This window comes from Tachypleus tridentatus, chromosome 2, assembly GCF_004210375.1.
Source record: "Tachypleus tridentatus isolate NWPU-2018 chromosome 2, ASM421037v1, whole genome shotgun sequence".
Lineage (NCBI taxonomy): Eukaryota > Metazoa > Arthropoda > Merostomata > Xiphosura > Limulidae > Tachypleus > Tachypleus tridentatus.
In genome coordinates this window covers 135,332,746-135,354,350 of record NC_134826.1, presented here as the reverse complement: position 1 = coordinate 135,354,350, position 21,605 = coordinate 135,332,746, and the positions used below count along the sequence as shown (strand labels likewise).

Below are 21,605 nucleotides of genomic sequence, written 5' to 3'. Positions count from 1 at the left end.
TTACAGCTACTATAGCTACAAATATAAGGATTATCAGAAATAACCTTAAAATAACATTGAATATTTTAAAATTATAATTCAAAGATTCCAAATAAATTATCAAAGAGTAGATTTTTTTTCTAATACCAGCATTTTATAAGTGTACTCTGAACAAGTTACATTATAGAACTATTTCTGATACAGTACCTTAATTTTATGATCTGCTGACATAATTTTTTGCATAAATTACACAACTCTAGTGATTTTAAGTTGTCGTACCTGCCATTAACAGGTCATAAAGAGAGGATTTTCTTCACTACATTTTAATTTATATTACCTTGATTTACTTTACTGCCATTTTCAAGAATACTTGACCTTTTCAACAATTTTCCATGTCCTTTATCCAAAAAACTCTGCTTCATTTAATTTTTTATAGGATTTTATACATACCAACCCCTCTTGGAAACAAGGTTATAAATTTATCTTCAGTTTCATAAACAAACATATCATGTTTAGATTACTACAATACAGAAGCTATGTATGTAATTAATAAGACCAACTTTATTACTACAATGCAGAAACTATGTATGTAATTAATAAGACCAATTTTATTACTACAATGCAGAAGCTATGTATGTAATTAATAAGACCAATTTTATTACTACAATGCAGAAACTATGTATGTAATTAATAAGACCAATTTTATTACTACAATGCAGAAACTATGTATGTAATTAATAAGACCAATTTTATTACTACAATGCAGAAACTATGTATGTAATTAATAAGACCAATTTTATTACTACAATGCAGAAGCTATGTATGTAATTAATAAGACCAATTTTATTACTACAATGCAGAAGCTATGTATGTAATTAATAAGACCAATTTTATTACTACAATGCAGAAGCTATGTATGTAATTAATAAGACCAATTTTATTACTACAATGCAGAAACTATGTATGTAATTAATAAGACCAATTTTATTACTACAATGCAGAAACTATGTATGTAATTAATAAGACCAATTTTATTACTACAATGCAGAAGCTATGTATGTAATTAATAAGACCAATTTTATAACTACAATGCAGAAGCTATGTATGTAATTGATAAGACCAATGATTCTTCTTTCCAGAAACTTCAAAGCTTAAAATGAAACATTATATATTTGAAATTGGTTAAAGTAGAAAATACAGAAATTCAAAGGTAACTATATTATTAAGAGATCTAATAACAAAAATAGCATATGAAATAAAAGATAACTTATCTCTGTAACAATGTAAGTTGTTGTTTTAAACAGTGTATATACATTTTGGAACAAATCTAAATCTATTATTATCTATTCTGATTAAGGTTATCACACAGGATCACATACAAATGTTTTAATGGTTTTTAAACAAGGCCCAAAACTCAAGTGCTTTTGAATAATAGAAGTTAGAAAGGGATAGTGGGGTTTCATTTGTAAACTATATTAATATCTATATATCAATGAGATAATATAGGATATAGTTTTCTGTTTGCTGAATATTAAGATATAGTTTTACTGAGTTTGTTGTACAGGCTCTATTAACTTAAGTGTACAAGTTACTTTTTAAATTCTAATACATATATTGTTATCATTTCACCAGAAATTACTGAAAATGAATAAGTTGATATTTTAGAAGAAATAAATAAAAATTTAACTTGTAATCAGAAATTAAATGAAATAAAACATTTGTCTCAGCAAATAACTTCAAAGTTTTTTTTCTTTCCCTATTTATTGTTATTATTATTATTATTATTTTGCAATCAGAAGTAATAAATAGTTCTTGATACAGGCCCATAAGCTGAATGTTTAAAAGGGGTGTTCTGTTGTGTGAAATCCAAATCCAACATATACTTTGCAAAGCACTATCTGATAAAATCCTAATACTTCATCAAAAGACTGTAGATTATGTTGAAATGATGAATACCACAAGCAGCTGCTCTGTAACTATATAATCATAATTTTTTCCCCATTACAAAAAATATGGGGGTTCCTATGAATGGACATATGATAAAGAAATTGATTTGGTTTGAATTTCACGCTAAGCTATACGAGGGCTATCTGCGATAGCCGCCCCTAATTTAGCAGTGTAAGACCACCCACCGTCAATTCTTGGCTACTCTTTTACCAACGAATAGTGGGAATAACTGTCACACTATAACGCCGCCACGGCTGAGAAGACGAACATGTTTGGTGTAATGGAGATTCGAACCCGCGACCTCAGATTACGAGTCAAGTGAATTAACCAACCGGCCTTGCCGGGCCAAATAAATTGATAATTAAATTTCTTAGCATATATTTTCAAGTAAGAAATGACCAAATCAGAATTCTTGGCAGTTCAAAGAAAATCTCTTCTTTTTTTTCAATCAGAAAATTAATAAAGCAAACTACTCAACAACTTATTTATTAAACACTATTATAAAATTATGTTTATAAGCAAAACTTCCTTTTGTGAGCTGTGTTTTTGCAATACAGAAGTGAAAAGAAAAACATGGTTTTAAAGTGGTCTTTTCATCAGTTCTGATATTATGCAAATGCAACATTACACGCTATTACACTTATAAACTACAAATGAAGGAAACCATACTTACCTAATGAAGAATACAGTTCACTGAAAGTTGTAAGATGGTTTCGTAATTCTAGAGATGATGACATTGCTAGCAACAGGCGACTTTTTCTGCCAGATGGACCAACCTGAAAGATAAAATATTTCCTTTCAGTGGAGATGATTGTGTTGAAAAATATAATTAGATATATATGTGCTCAACCATTCTTATTATGCGAAAGCCATGGTTAACTTGTACACAACTTAAACATATGAAAAATGGTTTACATCAGTTAAAAACTATTAAAAAATCCTCGACAACATGATGATATTATATATTTATTGGAGCTCTCTTGATCTCAAAACTAAATCAAACTGCATCAGGTACGTTAAAAAACTAAATACCACTATTCGTTCAGACAAGGATAGCTGGTGATGGATGCTGTTGACTAGTTTTGTGTTGTCTCATCAAGAAACGGAGTAACTAGTTAGTCGTAAATTAAGTAACTGTTTCAAGTAAAATGTTAACATTTTTAGTACACCCAGTCATATCAAGTTCAATGATTTGAAAACTACTTGGATTGTCACTTTTGTAACAATTTTTTGTCAAAAACATTTAATAAGAAGAAACAATAACATTCTTGTGTAGTAAACATGCAAAATTAAGTTTCTTCTAGTTTTATGTCATTATTTTAAAAAATCACAAAATACTAAAATAACTATTACAAATTTACATATCAACAAATCTATCCTTTAATAACTGAATTATCAAACGCTGATTGACTTTCCACTAAATAACCTTTTATGTGACAATTTTAAAAAAAAACAATTAGATTTTCCCATTACATGCTGATATTTATTTACGTACAAAAGTAATAACGACTGATTCAGACTCGCTACGTATCTATTACCTCATACTATTGATAACAAGGGTTTTGTGCATGCCAAGCCTTGAACGAAATTCTCACCCCTACACGTATTAACGTTGGCTGCACTATCTTATAATGTAACTATTATTAAGCTATAGCCCTTCACCAATACGAAAGTGATATATTCTCAGAGTGCAGCAAGCTCCATTAGCTCTATCATCATTTTTTACTTAGCACTGCCTTGTTCAGGTGCAGTTTTCTTAATAATTACGAATCTTTAGTGCTTATTATTTCAAACTTTCATTGTACATCGTAGTCTTTCTTTCTTTTATTTTCGTGAGATGAGAAAAATATACCAACTAATAAATTTTTACCAAAGGTAATCCTCATTCTCTTGTTCCTAAAACTTCTGTTCATATCTGAGGTTATCCCCTCTCCAAGGTTTGGCTGTCCTGTCTCTTTGGGGCAAATTGTTTCTGGAACTATCATTTAGCTCCAACCCAATAAGAGCTTAGCTCTTCCATATTATACGCATGTAAGCTCTTTTTGGCCCGGCATGGCCAAGCGCGTAAGGCGTGCGGCTCGTAATCCGAGGGTCGCGGCTTCGCGCCCGCGTCGCGCCAAACATGCGCGCCCTCCCAGCCGTGGGGGCGTTATAATGTGACGGTCAATCCCACTATTCGTTGGTAAAATAGTAGCCCAAGAGTTGGCGGTGGGTGGTGATGACTAGCTGCCTTCCCTCTAGTCTTACACTGCTAAATTAGGGATGGCTAGCACAGATATCCCTCGAGTAGCTTTGTGCGAAATTCAAAAACAAACAAACAAGTAAGCTCTTTTTAGTCAAGATTACAGGATTGCATGTGTGTGCTTTCTCAGGAATTTTCGCTGTCCTTTCATTATCCACCACATCCAACTAGGAAACCAAGAAGCTACTCCTCGATTCCAATATGGAGTTTTACTACCATCTTTTTGTCATTCCAATGAAAATGGAACATTAGTTCCCTGTCATGAATTATCCCTGTTGAACGAACTTTGGTCATTCCTTGGTTCAAGGTAAAAGTTTTCTTACCATGCAGTGGGTATCCTTCTTAGATGTGGGCGACCAAGACTGGTGTTTCAAATGCTTTCTGCAAATCCTAAATTATTTATCCACCTTTTCCGTCCCCTAGTTCATCCTGGTTCATTCAGAATGCATGCTTTAAATTTGCTGTTCTGTTACTTTATGAAAGATTTGCTTCTACTCGCCCAATCCCAGGATACATTCATTATTAGCCTCCTTTCTTCTTTAAAAGCCATCTTATTTTGAGGTATCTGGCTTGGCCTCCTGGTCCCCAGGCAGTATTTTCTTTATTAGAATATATTCTTCAGTTTTCAGATGGGATAGAATGAGCCTTCTGCTTTACACCTTCGAGACTTAAAGCTTCTGAAACTATGGTTTTGATACCTCTTTTTTGTGTATTATCTCTTCTCTTGAGCTCCCATACTTATTCCTTTTAGTACGTTTTGGCTGATCAACATAGAATATTCAGAGATCCATTGTCGTTTGCCATGTCTCTTCCTCCTCCGTTTTACCTCTTACTGTCATGGCGGCTCGTTCGATCCCTCATGGAATATTCAGAGATCCACTGTCGTTTGCCATGTCTCTTCCTCCTCCGTTTTACCTCTTACTGTCATGGCGGCTCGTTCGATCCCTCATGGAATATTCAGAGATCCACTGTCGTTTGCCATGTCTCTTCCTCCTCCGTTTTACCTCTTACTGTCATGGCGGCTCGTTCGATCCCTCATGGAATATTCAGAGATCCACTGTCGTTTGCCATGTCTCTTCCTCCTCCGTTTTACCTCTTACTGTCATGGCGGCTCGTTCGATCCCTCATGGCTGTGGACATCTCTCTTCTTTCACCTCCTCAACAGGATTTCTATTTACTTGGAAATATCCATTTATTCAGGAATAAGTCAATGGTGGGTGCAGAACAAGTAGCTCTTTATATGGTTTTAACAAGTAAAACCCCCAAACAAAGTATGTCAATCAATGCTTCTCTGTTCAAGTGGGGTGCAGTTATGGATAACTGCTCCATTTCTAGCTATCCCATGCAATAAGAACAAAAGTACTGCCAGTAACAGTACCAGACAGATGAGTCTTGTGCTTTCCTTGTGATGAAGGTTCAGAATGAGTCTTCTGCTTATGTTGGTACGTATTTAACGTATTTCTCCAACATTGTATAGCTCGAATTATTGCCCCAGCAACACTAAAAGTATTTCTCTGCTGGTGGCCCAAGAAATAATGGCTGGTTGAGCAATCCTCCTATCATCCTTCAGTGCAATGGCACAAAGTAATAGCTGTTTGTTCTATGCAGAGGTGAGTATCTATCTGAAATACATTTTCACGTATGAAAAAAATTAATACTCAGTGTTTTATGTCAGCGGTAAAAGTGGAAATAATTATGATATAAATATCACAATTAAAAATTAATATTTGAAGTAAAAATATACTCTTTTATAAATATTGAAACTATAAATTTTGAATATAAATATTTTTTTCATTTAAGTTAATACTAGTGTGTATAAGTGACTATGGATGGCTCAAGTTTTCTAAAACACATTCAAATCATTTCGGCCTGGCATGGCCAAGCGCGTAAGGTGTGTGACTCGTAATCCGAGGGTCGCGGGTTCGCGCCCGCGTCGCGCTAAACATGCTCGCCCTCCCAGCCGTGGGAGCGTATAATGTGACGGTCAATCCCACTATTCGTTGGTAAAAGAGTAGCCCAAGAGTTGGCGGTGGGTGGTGATGACTAGCTGCCTTCCCTCTAGCCTTACACTGCTAAATTAGGGACGGCTAGCACAGATAGCCCTCGAGTAGCTTTGTGCGAAATTCCAAAAAAACAAAACAAAAAACAAATCATTTTGGGTTCTGTAAATCCTTTCACAATGATTTTATAGATCTCAATTTAATTAATCCCTGGCCTTAGGTCTAAAATAAAATTACTTTTCTTTTTAAGCAGATTTTTAATAATCATTTTAACTCAGGTGAAAATATTACACATCTGGCACTGATTTTAGCCATTGAAACATATTTTGCAAAATTGATTAGAATAGTAGTTTCGACATACTGAAAGATGATGACATGTAGAAATCTATGTATACCGAAGTCTAATACATCTACATGACCATTTCACACTTACAAAATACACTATATTGTGATATACTGACAGCTAATATTTATATATGAACATTTAATTAAAGTGACTAGATAGACTGTATTGTAATATACTAAAGTCTGATACTTCTGTGATAAATTCAGGTAAAACTGAATTAACTTTAGAGCTATACCAAGATTCTTCTTTTGCAGTTAAGCACAAAGCTACACAGTTTGTAACAGTGGAAGTCTAGAGACATACAGCTGTGTCACGGGTGGATATGCTCGCTAGGCCTTCTAGAGAACAGGGTATTCGATCAACAAGTCGATTATGGAGAAAAACTAAATCTCTTAATGATCAGATTGACGTCCGTGCTATACCAAATAAACACTTGACAAACGTGAAAAACAAAATAAGGAGTCTATCAAGACAAAGAAACACAAACACAGTCACTTTCAAACTATTTAATGAAGGCTTTTTATCAGACTGAATAAAGATTAAATTTTTGTCTGTTTAAATCAACAGTTTCTTAGTATTCAGTAAAACCCGTATTACCCAGAGCAACACCTGGCTAGTCATTTTCATTGCAACGTAGGTAGCGCCATCAACTCTAGATATCTGAACAAACATTGAAGGATACCGTTGTCAACATATTTAGATAATATTTCCTATTATGCAATGTTCTAGTCCTACATTGAGAGGTATTATCTATTTTTTAGTACAATACATGTATTTTAACACGTGATTAGTGGGATTTCATTGTAACATACCGAAATTAGATCAGTTATCAGTGGGCGATTTCGCATAGTATACTAGACTTTACTTTTGTAATACGTAAAATCGTTTTTTGATTTGGTAAACACCGTATGAACAAACTGTTGTTACAATGTTGTACTTTCATTGGTAGGTTCTTTCAAATTATCTTATGAAAACAATTATATTTTTAGCTCACGTGATGAGAACAAATTACCTCGTTTCATCCTTTAAGTTTCTAAACACTTAAATACCATTACACTATAATAGATTGTTGTAGGCCTATGTTAGAAATTACTTTCAAATCTCTAACAATACAAGGTTTGACTTAAAGTCAACTTGTACAAAGCAAACATAGATCCAAATACTTGACGCAAATACACTGATTGATTCAACTCTGTCTTAAAGCAACTCCACACGCTTCATAACTTTCTCGTATTTCAGTCTAGCTTCGAATGTAAGAGAAAAAATTAACGTCAGCGTTCTAGATGTTTTAAACCAGACCTATCTTAACTTCATGAACATTCTAGCTAATATGCAAATAACTTACAGCATTTAAAATATAGCTTACAAAATACCCAAGTTACAATACAATTCGATAGATGAATCTTCATACCTAATTCTTTACGGTTATTTGTCTTTTAAGTGACAAAAACATTAATATTACCTCAGCAAGTTTAATGAATCTCCCTCTTCTGTTTTGTTTAACATCCAAGTAAAATCGTTTGGATTGTATCTGTAACACTTTGGTAGCCAGTTCTTGTTCATGGGCTGGCATATGCTGCCCTACAAATAAAATAGAGCAAAGCATCTTACATAATATAATTTAATGAATAAATTAATAAAACTGCACAACGCAATTGAATGACAAATCGTAACATCATTAGCAGGAAGTCTATTAATAACATTGATTTTTCTTTAAAGATTCTTTTAAACATTGATGTAACTTTTAAGTCCAGAAAAATGTGTTATAGCATGTAACACGTAAATTATATTTTTGTCTAACAAAGACAAGCATTGTTTTCTAACTATACCAATACTTTGGTATTGGAAATGTGAAAGTTGAGTAGATAGGAATACATATACCATCAATAATGTCAAAGAAATGCATTAATTCACCTCAGTCTCGATATTTATTGAAATATAATTCCTATATGGAAGGTTAGTTAGAGCGTTAAATATTTAGTCCACTTTAAAATATTATCAAAATTATGTAGTATTATATAAAGCAATGCCACAAAGCTTAAAATCTAAAGATACCATCAAAGTACTAGAGAATACCTTATTTACATTTTTTTTTTCATTTCAAGTTTCCTGTATTCACTGAATGTTACATGAGTAAATGACAACTGCAATGAGTAGACGTGGGATTTTTAATTTTTTTTTACTCTTTACATGTAATGAAATAAATTCTACACACTAATTTATTATTATTCTTGGATCGTGGTATTTTAGATACATCTGAGAAAAGTTTTAAAGAACAACACGAAAACAAGCAATTTAAAAAAAAAATATTATTTGCTTAATTTTGTAGAAAATACCTGTGAGATTGAATTGCTAAGTTTGTAATTAATCAAAAGTTTAAACTCATTGAACATTATGATTACCAATTAGGCTCTTAAACATTTGCTTCAAATTATTTATACACTAGAATACTTGTACATCCAGATTGTGTTTACAGAGATTTTTTAATAATATACAAGTTACACAAGTAAATATAAATATATCATGAATATTAATTATTATTTTACTTTCAGTCCACTGTAAGGTTTCTCAAAGTAAGTGTCGTAGCAGAAAAAAAGTACAAAATTATTAAATACAGGAATCATGTCCGTATTACAAGGAGTAAAAAGAAACTGGTTGTTTGAGAATTAATTTTTCCAAGAAAAATTTCGTAAACTTGATAAGGGATACATGATGAATATTTGATATGTATCATTAGTTGTCACTACTGTGTCAAATAATATTAACTATGAGGCCAATGTGATGTATAACTTTTAAAATATAGTTCAGAAAACCAAAAAGAAAGCAATGTGTCAGTTACAGTATCACCATCTTTATTATTGTTGTTGTAAACAATAGTTATTAACTGCAGTGTGTATTATTTCTTTTTCCAACAAGTTAAAAAGATCTGGTATTTAAGGTGTAATTCACATAAAAATATAATAAAACTTCTGTTTCCTTTAGTACGTTCTAGTTTTACAATAAACATGTAAAACAGTTAACATTTCAAATATAACTTTGTATGTGTTTTTCTTTTGTTTTCTCTTACATCAAAGTATAATACTTTAATTCTAAACTCCAAGGACCTACTTGTTTCATTAACTGTTTTTTTCGACATTTGAATAATAACAATTTGATTAGAAAGGAAACCCAGGAATAGAACCTTCCCAAAGAAAAAAAAAAAAGGTTAATACTTTATCAAGCAAAAACTATATTGGAAGTACGTCAAGTAAGTTGTGTTATTATATACTCATAAACACAAGTTCCATTGATTCATTACATGAACTCTAAGGAACATTCTTGTAAGAAATATTTTCAAAGTTTAATTTGGTTGTTTGCTAGGTGGTGCATGACCTTAAAACTAAGAAAGTTAATACAAGTAGTCCAAGAATCATGAAATTTCCCGTACTTGTATTCTAAAGACGTCTGGGATAGATAATAAAAGTTTAATTATAATAAAGTACAGAACAACGTTTCGGCCTTCTTAGATTATTATTTTCAGGTTACGAAAGAGAGTTTGCAACTGACTGTTGCCGGGTTCATATCTTAGGGAACTGTAAGCGGGTACTTACAAGTACTTACTTAGAAGTGAAAGCTTCGTATACTTTCAAAAATAAAATTATCGATAATAACTTTCTTCGAGTAGTTAAGGTTCGAGTAATGAATGAACAGTTAATGAGAATTCATTGAGTGTTTCAATCCAATGTTCGGCAATTAGAGTTATCCTATCTGTTTATATTCGCTTGATCAATTAGGAAGAAAATTCTTTAAAGTTTCGTGTTTGTCAGTTAGGCTTAAGCAATCCTAGTATCACAGTTTCTGTTGAAAATAAAAGTGTTGTTTGTAAACTCAGGCCTGAACCTGTCTCAAAGTGAACGTAACCTGTATCAAACATTATAGAAAAAATAAATTCATTAGTATTGTTGTGTGGATAGGACTTATCATTTTTTTACTAAATAATTCAAAGGAATCCCTAAACTGTAGAAAAACGTTACAACAATGCTATGTACAGCACATTCTCGGTGTATGTACATACCATAAAATAATTATGCAAGCTAATATAATATTGAAAAAAACAAGTTAATTAACGTAGTTTAACATATGCAAAATGTTCGTAATAAGTAATAAATATGAAAGTGAATGTAAAAATTATATCACCTCCCTTTTTTAGTCCCGTTTATAACTAGTATAATACTTTTCAATATTAAACATTACTGTTGTCACGTACATGGACTATACTCAGAGTTGAGTAGTGTTTATTATATTTATTTAATGCAAACAGAATAAAAATTGTTTCAAAGTGCAAGGATAAAATTTAAATTATTTAAATTTTACGTTAACGTGATAGAAGCTGAATATTTATATTAACAAAGAAACCTTGTACGACATAGTTTATCATAAAAACTTTTGTTCGTAAAAGCTGGAAATCTCAACATGTATAGGTATACCCCAAAGAGCGGTGTACATTCTGAGAAACGGAAAACAGAGTATCATATTTTATATTCAAAGTAGACTTGTTATATACTAAACCTGTTCTAATCAGTTCTCTACCGTAGGTAAGTCCTATGGGACCGAACCTTTTCTGCTAAAATAAATATTACATATACCTGTCTGGCTGTCTGTGTGTCAACCCAATTTTGTTGTCTACACATACAAGTCACAGCAAGGCCAAATTAAGGTGGAGCGAGCCTAGGGGACCACCTGTTGTGTAAGAGTATGCACAGTTAGAGGCAAGTTGAAACTAAGCTTTCAAAAGTTTGTCTCTACTGTGGATGACATGAAAGCTGTACTCTGCCGAACATAACCTGTTACGTAGTCTAATCAACTGTAAGACGTTTTTTTTTTTTATGTCATCTAAGGGAAATATGAAAATTACGTTGTACAAGAAGTCTATCAATAAGTATTGAATATCCAAAACGGCGTACTAACAGCATATTTTCTTATTACGACTATAACAAATCTTTTGTTTACATTCAGTTTAAAAACAACAGAATGTTGAAATAAACCAGAAAATTACTGCTACTGAGAGTTATCGATAAGATTATGGGAGAACTTTGTTTTACATGGCGTAAAAATAACTTACTGTTTAAATACTTCAGAAAATTACTGCTAGCGAAGGTTATCATTACGATCACAACAGAACGTTGGTTTGCATGGCGTAAAAATAACTTACTGTTTAAATACTTCAGAAAATTACTAGTAGTGAAGGTCATCATTACGATCACAACAGAACATTGGTTTACATGGCGTAAAATTAACTTACTGTTTAAATACTTCAGAAAATTACTGCTAGTGAAGGTTATCATTACGATCACAACAGAACATTGGTTTGCATGGCGTAAAAATAACTTACTGTTTAAATACTTCAGAAAATTACTAGTAGTGAAGGTCATCATTACGATCACAACAGAACATTGGTTTACATGGCGTAAAATTAACTTACTGTTTAAATACTTCAGAAAATTACTGCTAGTGAAGGTTATCATTACGATCACAACAGAACATTGGTTTGCATGGCGTAAAAATAACTTACTGTTTAAATACTTCAGAAAATTACTAGTAGTGAAGGTTATCGTTACGATCACAACAGAACATTGGTTTACATGGCGTAAAATTAACTTACTGTTTAAATACTTCAGAAAATTACTGCTAGTGAAGGTTATCGTTACGATCACAACAAAGCATTGGTTTACATGGCGTAAAAATAACTTACTGTTTAAATACTTCAGAAAATTACTGCTAGTGAATACCACCTTTACGATCACAACAGAACATTGGTTTACATGGCGTAAAACCAACTTACTGTTCACATATACCGAAAAATTACGGTTATTGAAGGTTATCCATTTGAGCTACATCTGGGCAAGTACGTCACAAAAAAAGCTTTCCATACATCCAGAATGATATATATTAGTCATTTAATTTTTTACACTAATATAACTAACAAGGATAACCAATTCATAAATATAAACATCGGATTTTACCGATAATATTAGATACATAATACAGAAAGCAGGTGAAAGTTAGTAAGTCTTCAATATTAATTGTTCAGGTTCTAAATGAATATTCGGAAGTATTGTTGCAACAGTGACTATTGCAGTATACAAAGTCACGAGTGTTAACAGAGATACTTTAACGTAAGTTATAAATGGAGACTCAGTCAGTTGGACAAGAAAATTTTGATTGATATATATATTAGTGAAAAGTAATACATTTTGATAAAGTTAAGTAAACAAAATCACAAGGAAGGACTGTGTTAGAAACAGTAAATCCAAATCTCTTTACTATCATAGTAATATATTTATTGAAAACTACACAAATCCAGATGTTTTTACCTTAACTTACAGATATATAGACGATTTAATTGGTATAAATAATCCTGAAACAAATAATATTATTAACACCATTTATCCAACAGAAATACATTATTTAGATTTAAAAATTAAAATAACTGATAAGGATATCAATGTAAATATTTTTGATAAAATAAAATACTTTTTCTTTCCAATTTATGGTTCACTCTCTTTTAATAGCAATGCACCGTATCCTTCTCTAAAATAAGAATTATAACTTTGCAACATACGTTAATGCATTCAGTAAAGAAACTTTAGATAAAATTATTAAACTATTCTCTAACAAATATAATAATGCATTAAATAAATATAAAGATATAGAAATTAGAGAAATTTTACTTAACGTTACTAATAACTATTTTTATTATCAATAAGGTAATTTAACAACTTAGCACTATTTTATGCCGCAATATAAAGGCTTGTTTAGAACATGAGAGTGACAGTCAACATTTTATAATTCCACATTATAGCTTGTACCCTAGAATCTTTTCAATTATCGCAGCGTTTCTTCGTTTAATTTATTTTTGTTTCTTATTGTTTTTTTTAAGTTATAACAAACTAATATATATATATATATATATGGGTCCAGAATTTTCGAGTATTGGCGAGATAGAATTTCTTTACGAAATGGCTAATGACTTGTTATTGTTTTTACAATTAAGCACAAAGCTACACAATGAGCTATCTGTGCTCTGCCCACCACGGTTATCGAAACCCAGTTTTTTATCGTTGTAAGTCCGCAGACATACCGCTAAGCCATTGGAGGGGCAGCTGAGGCTTATTTCAGTTGTTGTTATTTTACACTATGTATTTATTATCTACATGTTACAGAAATGAAATGTCATTAAAATATTTGTCAAAATTGTTCAGAAGAATCAAGTACTTTGCACTTTTGTTTTTACCTCGTTTAAATCCCTTATTTGCTTTGTATTGAAATATACTCTTCAAAAAAAGAAACGCAAAAGGCAAAATTTGAGACAAATTGTTAACAAGTTTATTCCGGGTAGTTCTGTATGACATGTGTGAAACTTTGCACATTCACTGCTGAACATCCAAAGTCTGCAAAGGCGAAGTCCACACTCACTAGTTGAAGTTCAACGTCACTCAATGTCAATAACGAGCATGCCCCCCGTGAGCATCAATAACTGCTTGGCATCTCCTGCCCATGGAAGCGATGAGATGACGAATCACATCCTGTGGAATGGCTGTCCACTCAGCCTGCAAAGCTGCTGCAAGCTGAGGTAGAGTCTGCGGTTGAGGTTGTCGTTGTCGTAGACGTCGGTCCAACTCGTCCCAAAGATGTTCGATGGGGTTTAAATCTGGTGATCTGGAGGGCCAGGGAAGAACGTTGATGTTGTGGTGTCTCAAGAAGACAATGGTGAGTCGGGCTGTGTGAGGACGGGCGTTGTCATGTTGAAAAACGTCGTTGACGTTCACAATGATGGGTTGCACATGGGGCCTAAGAATCTCGTCGACGTATCGTTGAGCCGTAAGATACCCTCGAATGTGCAAAAGGTCTGTTCTGGCATTGTAGGTGATGGCAGCCCACATCATGACGCTGCCACCACCAAATCTGTCAACTTCCTGCACACAGTTTGCTGCAAAACGTTCACCTTGGCGACGGTAAACACTGGTCCTTCCATCCTGCCTACAAAGTATAAAACGTGATTCATCGCTGAACCAAACATGTCTCCATCGTCGATGAGGCCATACCCGATGTGCCCGCCGAGTCCACTGCAGCCGTGCTTGACGATGTTGCTGGGTGAGGATGACGCCTCTGACTGAAAGTCGAGGTCGGATTCCCGCATCTCGTAGACGGTTGCGTACGGTCTGATCGGAACTCCTATGCAGCCCTGGTATTGTTGAGGCAGTAGACATCGCAGTGGTGGTCCTATACCGAAGGTGACGTAACCGGATGTAGCGATCTTGTGCGGGCGTGGCTACACGAGGTCTGCCAGATCATGGACGGTTACGAGTTGATCCATGTTGTTGGTGACGATTCCATAGCCTTGCGATGGTGCTTGGGCGGACATTCACAGCTCTGGCAACATCTGATCGAGATTCGCCTGCTTCCAAGCGACCAATGTGGTTGTTGCGTTGTGCTTCAGTCACTCTTGGCGTAACTGTATTTCGTGTCGGTGGCTTAACAATGAGCTATGGAAACCGAGAACACGTCACTTTTATAGGGATTTTGCACATGTTGCACTTGCAGAACATGCAGGTCTCTCAAACAAATTTATTGGACACGAATGAATTTTGGCGAAAAATCCAATGTTTTCCTCCGTTTTCAAAGTGCACAACTTTTATTGTCATTTTGGTCTGACAATCAGTGCCTTATTACGTGTAACATCACATACTCTGAGCTTGTAACGTTATTACATATATTTCTCTTTAAAATAAAAAAAAATATCCCTTTTGCGTTTCTTGTTTTGAAGAGTATATAACAAAATGGTTCCATATCTTTCTTTATAAATAAATTTTGTTTCGGTTTTAATGATGTTCTATTTAAACAATTTCACGTTACCATCATCAGCCGGCTTGTGCTAAGTTGACCCAACTGGAAATAAACTTTAACGTGTGTTATCCTTTGATCCTCGAGCTGGAAAGTCGTGTCTGACAGATGGCGTATTTTTTCGAACGAAATTTTGTAATAAAGAATGATATTTTTTAATTATTATTTCTAAATAATTTAAAGGGAGAATTCGGCCGGAATATTAATTCGGCTTGATGCGATACACTGCTTACGCTCTAGAATTTTTCAGTTTTATTCAACTGGTGAAAATAATTGCAAATTAAATGGCTTCATAAATTGTAAAACTGCATTGAAGAATTGTTTGGTTTGGTTTGGTTTGTTTTTTTGAATTTCGCGCAAAGCTACTTGAGGGATATCTGCGCTAGCCGTTCTTACTTTAACAATGTAAGACTAGAGGAAAGGCAGCTAGTCATCACCACTCACCGCCAACTCTTGGGCTACTTTTTTACCAACGAATTGACCGTCATATTAAGACGTCCCCACGACTGAAAGGGTTTGTTTTTGAATTTCGCGCAAAGCTACTCGAGGGCTATCTGCGCTAGCCGTCCATAATTTAGCAGTGTAAGACTAGAGGGAGGCCTTTAATTGTGAATTACTAACAAGATGATGGGGAGCCAATGAGAAACACCCAATACCATCTATCATACACACCAAATGTACCCATAGATTAGAGTGTGGGAAAATATTTTGTGATATCACACAGATTCTAATCTATTCCGCCATCTTCGAAATCTACAGCTCTACCACAGGGTCAACCCGTTCCTTTGCCAATCTAAGAACTGTAAATATTACGTTATAAAAAATGAACTGGAAACGTGCTAGCCTGTGAATAAGAGGCTCAGACACTAGAATGTACAATCGTGAGATACATATCAACCAAGTTCTAGGAAGTTGAAACATAATATATTCAGTAATAGAAATAATTATGGTATTTTTTCTTTTGTTTTTAGAATTTTGTGCAAAGCTACACGAGGGCTATCTGTGCTAACCGCCCCTAATTTTGCAGCGTAATATTTAGAGGGAAGGCAGCTAGTCATCATCACCCACCGCCAACTCTTGGACTACTCTTTTAGCAACGAATAGTGGGATTGACCGTCACTTATAAAGCCCCCACGGCTGAAAGGGCGAGCATGTTTGGTGCGACCGGGATTCTAACCCGCGACCGTCGGATTACGAGTCGAACGCCTTAACACGCTTGGCCATGCCGGGCCATGAGCGGAAAGGGCGAGCATGTTTAGTGTGACGGAGATTCAAACCCGCGAACCTCAGATTACGAGTCGAGTATCTTAACCACTTGGCCATGCCGGGCTTACAGCATTGAAGAAAGACCATGGTTACCGTCAACATGAAGCATTCGCTGATTAGTTCATCTCTTTTGGAAATACCGTGAATTTGTCCCTCAAAGTAAGAGAATCTGTCACTATTTGTTTTTTTCCTATGTTCACTCAAAGATGTATAAGCGCTTTTTTGCACTAGCCATATCTAATTACGAATTGATAAACTACCACCCGCCAACTTTTCGGCTACTGTAATCGAATGTCTGGATTTTTAGTCTTTCATAAAGTACCCACGACCTCAAAAGATGAAACACAATTTTGTTGCAACAGAACATAAACCATGGACCATAAGATGAACAGTCCAAGAGATAAACACTAAGTCACATCCAGTCTGAGCAAGAATATTGACTTACTTGAAATGTTGCAGAGGAGGGTATACTAAAACGATTCCTAGGATTAAAGTCATCTTGCATGTATACGTTAACGTTATTATTTGAAATCAACAGGATAAACATCTGTAATTTTTGTTTAGTATTATGAAATATTTAACTTTCTCAAAGATCAACCTTGAAGGATCAAATTGTGCCTTGTTGTTCGTATGTAAATATATCTGCCTTGAAAGAATTTGATTGTGTGTTTGCTTGCTTGTCTTTGAAGATCGCCCTAAACAGTTCGAGAACTATTGTTTTAGCTATATAATCTTGAAGTAATTAACCAGAGAAAAGGCAACACGTCAACAGCAATAACCGCAGACAGTTGGACCACGTTTCTGCTAATGAAAGGTGGGATTAACCGCACATTACAACGTTACAAATGTGAAAGGGCGACATCTTCGATGACGGGATTCGAAGTCGCGACCTAAAACTTGTGAGATGAGCAGCCTAACCAACAGGCCGTCCGAAAAGAGTCTGAACAAAAGCTTTAGCTCTCCAGTGGATGATTTACAATTGGCTAAGAATAGATATTACCTGAATTATGTATTGGAAATTACCAACTTTCTGGAGCTAAATAAGTTACTACTTCCTGGAAGCTTGGAATATGACATCGATGATTCCACTCATTGATTTAGATTGTTTAACCAAGTGTTTGAACACGCACTGAAAAATGATAGTGAATTGGCTTAAAATATTCAAAGTGAAGTAATTTCATCCTTGGCGCAAATGATATGAGAAATAATTGTAAGCAGGGTGAAGTCATCAGGTCTGCTAGATTTTACTTTATACGTAAATGCTCCCCCCAAAGGATCCAATGGGGATAGAAATATTTCAGTTGTTGTGCTTTTTGTATACCACAGAAAATCTTTCAAACTTAATATTTTTAAGCACTGCTGATCTCAATGCAAAAGCCATAGTAACAGAATACAACGTGACATGACCTAATGATTGTTAATACGAGGGCTCAGACTGCCCTTGTGGTAGAGTTCTGAGTTTCGGAGCTGACGAGTCGGATATAGTAAATCCTTTAACACCGTTGGTGCATGGGAGGTTGTGCTTACTGGATGGCGTCACTCTGGTTATTAGTTAAAAATTAAGGACGGTGGATGATAGACTTTGTAGCTTTGTTATAAATTCAAAATACAAATACAATTAGCCACTCGCAACGCACAAGAAATTTACGTAAAAAGCTCTTTTCTTAGATCTTGTTAAAGTTTACCGATGCTAGCAGACCTTCTGAACAGTAGATTGGGTTTATTGAATTATTTATTGTTTTGTGGCATTTTAATGGAATTGGCCACGTGGTTTTTCTATACTGTAATCGCGAGTGTGTTTTTGTGTTTTATCTTATAACAAATCCACATCGGGCTATCTGCTGAGCCCACTGAGGGGAATTGAAGCCCTAATTTTAGCGTTGTAAATCCGGAGACATACCGCTGTACCAGCAATCGTAAAACTTGTATTTAGAAATTTAAAGTTCCTACACAATCAATTTATTGATTAAGAGACAAATTTAGTTATTATCTTTATGAATTACTGGTTACAATAGTGCTTAAATTAGCGTTTACTGATATCCACAATCGTCTGTTTTGTAAGGGTTTGATATTTTAACGTAATGTGATTTCTCAAAAGAATACATTATACAGCTCCTCTATATCTCGATGGGTTCGATAAGATGAATTAGAAATAAATGCTGAATTCCTCTCAAAGTTACTGGATCTGTGTTACAAAATAAATGAACTGTACATGAATACATAACACATGATGAACCGAACTTTAGTGCTATCAAGAACACAAAAAACAATGCGTGTACTCAAAGCTGAATTCTGTCGAGTTAACTGTTTTCTTTGATCCAGTATAAATCAGATATGTCTGAGGACTTACAACGCTAAAAACCGGGTTTCGATACCCGTGGTAGGCAGAGCACAAATGGCGCATTGTGTAGTTTTGTGCTTAATTCAAAACGACAAGAACAACAACAGTAAATCAGATAATTAATAAAGTCCTTACATATTATTTACATATTTCTTTATCCTAGACGGTATACACTTCAACACAAAACTAAACATTCGCCTTTCACATTTTAACATTTTATTCCACCGTACCAAATATTATTTGAGGTAATTATTTCACCACAGTGTAATTGTTGACTCAGTATAAATCAGGAAATTAACATGGTTGCTACTGTACACAGATAGTTATTTATCTTGTTCTCATATACTCCAGTGCATGTCAAACATTTACCATTTGCTATCTCCGAACTTTTCAGAACGTGTTCTAAATTTGTTTGAATTATCCTTCTGATTTTAAAAACTGGTAACCTTGTCATAAGCCCCTCCCCACTTTAAAATGTAGCTATCGGATAAACGTTCTTTAGCGAGGTAACTCTCAAAAGCTATGGTGGATTGAGATGGGTAAAATTAGACTAGATACAAAAGTTTACGTACTTACACACACTGTGTTTTTGTGAACCTGTCACACACTAAAAATTGAAAAAAAAAATTTGTCGCTGCTTTATGTAGTTTACAGCTTACAGCATCACACTAAAATAATTTAAGATTCATTTCAATTATTTATAGTAATATATAACATTAAGTTTCTTAAAGAGTAATAACTACATTGGCTAAATGTGATAAGCAGAATTTTCAAATGTGAAGCTTCATATTATTACGCCTAAGTGATTATTAATATCGCTAAGTAGGCCTAACCTCAACAGCAAGGAGACCTAGATAATGGCCTAGAGCAGAGTGATCGTAAAATATTTTGTAGTTTGCTTATTTATCTGCTGTTAACCCCAAAGATACACCATGGGCTATCTGTGCTGTGCTCACCTCGGGTATCGAAATCTGGTTTTTAGCGTTATGACCCCTCAGAGTTACCGTTAAGCCGCTAGAGGGTTGTTTATCTGTTAGTTGTTGTTTATCACCTGTTAAGTGTTGGTTATCTGTTACTCATCAATGAGAATATTTCTTATTAATTAAAAACTTCGGCAACTCTTCTGGTAAAAGTTGTTACATAATTTAATCACGGGAAACGTCGTCTGATATACCCTTAGCTAATCGTACTAATTCAAACATAGGGAAGGCTGTAACCTCCAGATGTCGTCTTGCCTACTGTTGGAGGACAGTGGCTGTCTAATTCTTGCACACAATGCGGAGCTCTAACTCCATATTACTAGAATAAAAAATACTGAGGGAAAATACTATTTATATAGAATTAGTTCATAGAACTATGAGCGGGAATTGCTCAGCCACTTGTAAAAACATGTTTGTCAGATATCAAAATTAGTTGTTGTGGTTTTATAGGAATATTTCTTAGTAGCCTTCTACCCCAAAACAAAATTGACAACAGGTTGGGTGCGGGATATAAACCCATAAACTTTGCTTATAATTTTAGAGAATAATTGAACAAGTAGATAGCAGTAAAGAAAGACACGAGTTAGCATGATACTCAGGGGAAACAATATTAATAACAGAAAATCTTCACTGTGGACATCAAGTCTGATGGCAACAAATTTTGCACAATAAAGGTTGTTCTCACACACATACATAGTTATGTCAAACGGCATGATAAATAAAACAGATCCTTTATGATGGGGGTATCTGTAAGTCGACTGACTTATAACTCTTAAATCCGTATTGAATACCTCGTAAAGGACAGAGCGTACGTGGACCATGATGTAGTTTTGCACCGAAAGACGTCTATCAGTGTGAGAACGGCAAGCTTACAGATTTACAACGCTAGAATTCGGGGTTCGGTTTTCTGCAGTGTACATATTAGATAGCCCAATGTGGCTTTGCTCTAAAAAACAAACAGTAAACGACATAAAAACAGCTTTTATACAAGAAAGGTTATATTTTAGTTATAATAATATTTCACACAAAAAAAATATATTGTGTTATTACTATTAATTCCTTCCATACTGATAACATCTTTGAAAACAGCTAGTTGCTACTAGCACTAACAGATTAAAAGAATACAACAAAAGTGTTAACTGGCCATTTATTTACATGAAAGTTTTTCAACAAAAATCGGATTGAGGTAGTATCTGGTTTGTTTGTTTGTTTTGAATTTCGCACAAAGCTACTCGAGGGCTATCTGTGCTAGCCGTCCCTAATTTTGCAGTGTAAGACTAGAGGGACGGCAACTAGTCATCACCACCCACCGCCAACTCTTGGGCTACTCTTTTACCAACGAATAGTGGGATTGACCGTTACATTATAACGACCCCACGGCTGAAAGGGCGAGCATGTTTGGCGCGATGGGGATGCGAATCCGCGGCCCTCGGATTACGAGTCGCACGACTTAACGCGCTTGGCCATGCCGGGCCTGGTAATATCTGGATATGAGCGTTTCCTGACTGAGAATTACTTCACGACTCACAAAAATGACAAACCCAACACATTTTTTTTTTACATTAAATAACTATAATGACCATTATAATATATGTTATTAATAATGAAGCCAGTGGAATAC

The 21,605-nt window shown here is 34.4% G+C and overlaps 1 protein-coding gene across 6 annotated transcripts in view; it reads right to left on the bottom strand.

Moving 5' to 3' along the window:
- Positions 1–21,605, bottom strand: part of LOC143245188 (transcriptional activator protein Pur-alpha-like) — a 68,994-nt gene that overhangs the window by 16,298 nt on the left and 31,091 nt on the right. For 5 of the 6 annotated variants that reach the window (XM_076491231.1, XM_076491233.1, XM_076491232.1 and 2 more), the window contains exons 2-3: positions 7,977–8,095; positions 2,600–2,702 (exon numbers count right to left, since the gene is read on the bottom strand). In XM_076491231.1, the coding sequence (XP_076347346.1) occupies positions 2,600–2,702; positions 7,977–8,095 (222 nt within the window). The remainder of the gene's footprint in view (positions 1–2,599; positions 2,703–7,976; positions 8,096–21,605) is intronic. The other variant, XM_076491234.1, reaches the window with a different exon arrangement.